General features: G+C 34.3%; 1 protein-coding gene across 2 annotated transcripts in view; it reads right to left on the bottom strand.

Annotated features, from left to right (window-relative positions):
- Nucleotides 1-291: 291 nt before the first annotated feature.
- The window catches only part of mbd3a (methyl-CpG binding domain protein 3a), a 14,090-nt gene continuing 10,259 nt past the window's right edge, over nucleotides 292-4,122 (bottom strand). For both annotated transcript variants that reach the window (XM_016464790.1, XM_016464792.1), the window contains exons 6-7: nucleotides 2,491-2,637; nucleotides 292-790 (exon numbers count right to left, since the gene is read on the bottom strand). In XM_016464790.1, the coding sequence (XP_016320276.1) occupies nucleotides 2,493-2,637 (145 nt within the window). In that variant the 3' untranslated portion in view covers nucleotides 292-790; nucleotides 2,491-2,492. The remainder of the gene's footprint in view (nucleotides 791-2,490; nucleotides 2,638-4,122) is intronic.

Below are 4,122 nucleotides of genomic sequence, written 5' to 3'. Positions count from 1 at the left end.
AACACTGGATAAACAGATGCATCATGCAGATCTCTGTACTGTAAGCGTTCAGTCCATAATGATAAACACATACATGCTTGATCCAATCTCGTGTCATTGAAAAATATCTCCAGAAATATTGTAAAACTATCCATTTCTTTTAATATTCAAAGATATCAGCTATGCATTTATAGATTCATGAATACAAAAACCTAAAAGCACCAATGTAAGAGCTTATGTCTACGCTCAATAGCACTGTAACAAAAGCTAAAATATTAAGGAACCAGGAAGAATTGAGCACCTTATTTGTACCAGCCATCACAAACCAATATGTACTACTAGAAGATTATTTCCATAACCAAGTCATAACAACATGGCATTTCGTTTGTATGCATGTATATAAAAAAAAACTAATTTGTGTAAAACTTTCTTGATTTGAAATTAGCTTACGACGTCTGAATAAAAAAAAAAAAAAAACTGGACTTGTGTCATACTCAAAGGAAATATATTGTGTCGAACTCACTCAAACCCTCTGCGTTATGCTGGAAAACCCAAATCTCATGGACATGATGGAGCCAAACATTAAATGCACTGTACAAAAATAGAGCAAATCCACTTCAAACAAGTTAAAGCTAGAAAAAACGTGAATTTGGTTTTATAAAACTGCTTGAAATGTTAGTCAAACATTCACAGTAGAGTTGGAGAAGAAAGGCAGGAGAGCGGGTGGGATTCTGCATAGAGATCAGCTCAAGTCGGAGTGCGTCTTTGGGTTTGGGGAGGAAGAAAACAATCGTCCAGGTCGTTCTCATCCCTGCAGACACAGAGATGAACAGCATTACAATCAAACTCAAACGAGATCTTTCATCCATGCTGAGATCTTCATTACACATCCTTGAATAAAGATCTGATCACAGCCTTGACATTTTAGTTTGAAGCAGGGTTGCACTGGTTCACAATTTGTTTTCTGAAACGCTTGATGTGAGGGTAACGACAGCAGCATTGGGGAAAGAAATAAAAACAACAATAATAATTTAAAATAAAATATATTAATAATAAAAAATTTAAATACATAAATTCTGTATACACATATACCAAATTAACTAATAATAGGCTTGTTTTGCAGATAATTGCAAAGTGGATTTTCCTGATATTTAATACACTTCGCAAAACCAGGAAAAATTGAGCACCTTATTTGTACCAGTTATCACAAACCAAAATGTATTACTACTGCATTATTTCCAAGATATTACATGTAAAAATGATGTTAGAGACGATCATGATTTGACAAATTTTACAGTACACAAATACCAAATGAATTAAAAATAGGCTTCTTTTGTTCTAAGTAGGGCTGGGAATCGATTCCGAGGCGTTGGGAATCAAGAGTCAAGGGGAATCGACTCCTCATTCAGAGCCCTTTTCAGTTCAACAAAGCTTATCTATGCGTGCCTCTCAAACGGAAGGCTGCACACATTTAAATTCACGAAAATAAACTGAAAGAAAAGGAGTCGGTACTGAGATCATCTGAATTTTAGGATGCAGCCTTCCGTTTGAGAAGCACCATTCACCTCCCTCATGCTCGCTAAAAGCCGTAATTACCAGAGTTGTGAGATAGAAGATTATTTTCATTTCTATATTACCATTCGCCTCCCTCGTGCTCGCTAAAAGTGATTAGAAGTCATTAAAAAAACGATTCAGAGGTTATTTTACGGTGGACCTGGTTTGTCCACAATTTTGAGCGCTGCACGACAGAATAGATCATCAAGGGCCTTGATCTTATTTCCATCTAAAATACTATTTTTTTTAAACATTTCTATCAGCCAATGATAATTATAAAAGAAAACGTCCCGAGCATAGATCAGTGGCTGAGAGCGCATCTGATTGACAGATAAACCACGAGCTCTATCAGTTATTGTTAATGTTCTGGTTATTTTGTTTCAGTGTACAGTTTGTTAATTTTGTGCAAAGCATACAGTCAAAGTAAACTTCATCATTCAGCTGAACTGTGCACATTTATTTTAGACACTTCATGTCATGTTCAATTAATGCGATAAACGCATGTCCCTGCTGAGCTGTGGGCTATGACTAATTCCACGGGCAAAGCAGACAAAATGACAATTTATGTATTGTCATTTTTATTTTTTTTACAAATAAAGCTTCATATTATGAGAAGGATACCTTCTACGACCTTTATCCTGCAATCATGGTGAGATTATAGATTCCTTATTCCTTAATTTCAGAATCGAACAGCCCTAGTTCTAAGCATAATTGCAAATTAGATTTTTGCTTAATATTTTATGCATTTAAGTCCCAAATGCCCTAAACTGAAAAATGACAGCAAACTATACATTTCTACAATCATTCAAAAATAGTAGTAAAAGTAAGAAAGTAGTTAGAGATTAATATAATTTAATAAAATGATTATATATATAGGTCGATACAAACAAAGGAATAATTTTTCATCCCCCTCGCTAAATGAAGAATCATCCATTAGTCTGGTTTGTGTTCTCTTACAGCTATACAGACTCGGTTTCCTCGTCGGTGGACTCTTCCTTCAGAGATTTGGCCTCGGTGGAGGCTTCCTCCATGTGTGCGAGCATGTCTGCCATGAGCGCTTCCTCCAGCCTCTTCCTCACGCTATACACCAGATCTTCCTGCTTCCTGTGGACGATGCATCTTCATCAAACAGCATCTGAGATTAGTGCTCATTATTCTACTGCAACATACTGGAGCTCAAAACATCCTTCCCAGCCCAAAACTGCAGGAACCACTACTATTGATATACTATTAATAATCTGTATTACACTTTATTTTTTATTTTAATATTTTCTGTTTTCACTTAAATTTGAGTTGAAATATTAGTCATTTTATTGTGTTTTCGTAATTTTTTTGTTTAGTTTTTTTGTCTACTTAATTTTTTTTATTTAGTTATTTTAGTACTTCAAATTAAACTGTTTTTTGTCGTCTATATAGTTTTTATTATTTTTTTTATTTAGTCATAGTTTGGTTTTCATTATTTTAGCACTTCAAATTAAACAGTTTTTGTCTATATATTTTTTATTAATTTTTATTTAGTTGTTTAGTTTTCATTATTTTAGTTCTTCAAATTAAACTAAACTTTGATTTTTGTTGTGTCTATATAGTTTTTTAAATATATTTTTATTTGGTTGTAGTTTAGTTTTCATTATATTAGCACTTCAAATTAAACTTTTTTGTCTATATAGTTTTTATAAATTTTTATTTAGTTGTAGTTTAGTTTTCATTATTTTGGCACTTCAAGTTAAACCCAATGAAAATTAGGAATGTTGCTAAAATAAGCTGAAATAAAATAAATTTAAATTATTTGATAAAACAACTTACTTTATTAGACTAGCTGAAATATTAATATATTAATAACAATCTAGTTTTCGTAAACAATAACCCTAGGTTAGACAGAAAAAAAATCAACAAACATCAAAATGAGTTTATTCCTAAATAGCAGAAGAATGAAAATGTGTTTTACGAATCAGAGACTGTTATTGAATGATAGGGAAGTTATAACCTGCACTGGATGTGACATTAAACTCACAGAAAAGAGCCGTTTCTCACGTCACGTGATGATGGCGTTTATACAGATGTTTTAAAAGACTCAGCAGTAAAAAACAGCCTGTTTTACTTAAGAATTAGACAAGTTAACCTTAGAAAGGAAAAAAACATCCTAATATGTACTAATATTCATTATATCATTCGAGTATTATTCCTATAACGCTAATGCACATCAGCAACTCACCAGGAACACCAACAATCTCAGACACCTTGGTCCACGCATCTTTTTAAAATTTATTTATGTCCCTGTACGCAAACAGGGACACGCCATAGATTATTGGGAAACCCGCCACAGCAATAATCAACCTCTCCTCCATTTTGCTTGGGAACTAATGTGGTCGGAACCAAAGTTTACAGGACTGCGTTCTCTGGAATCCTCTCAAGCGGTGGACTTCTACATTCCGATTGTTTGCCGCCGAACCGCGTCATAGCTCATTACCATAAAGTTGACCTGATTTCAACTCTCCTCAATGTCCAAGACGTGCCGCGCCGCTCCTCACACCGGCTCACATTGTAAATGAATGACTTCAGGCCACTTTGACGCTCTCGACGGCGGCGGTG

Source organism: Sinocyclocheilus anshuiensis, unplaced genomic scaffold (assembly GCF_001515605.1).
Source record: "Sinocyclocheilus anshuiensis isolate Anshui unplaced genomic scaffold, SAMN03320099.WGS_v1.1 scaffold1491, whole genome shotgun sequence".
Classification (NCBI taxonomy): Eukaryota; Metazoa; Chordata; class Actinopteri; order Cypriniformes; family Cyprinidae; genus Sinocyclocheilus; species Sinocyclocheilus anshuiensis.
Note: the sequence above shows the minus strand (reverse complement) of the source record. Positions and strands in the feature narration are given on the sequence as shown.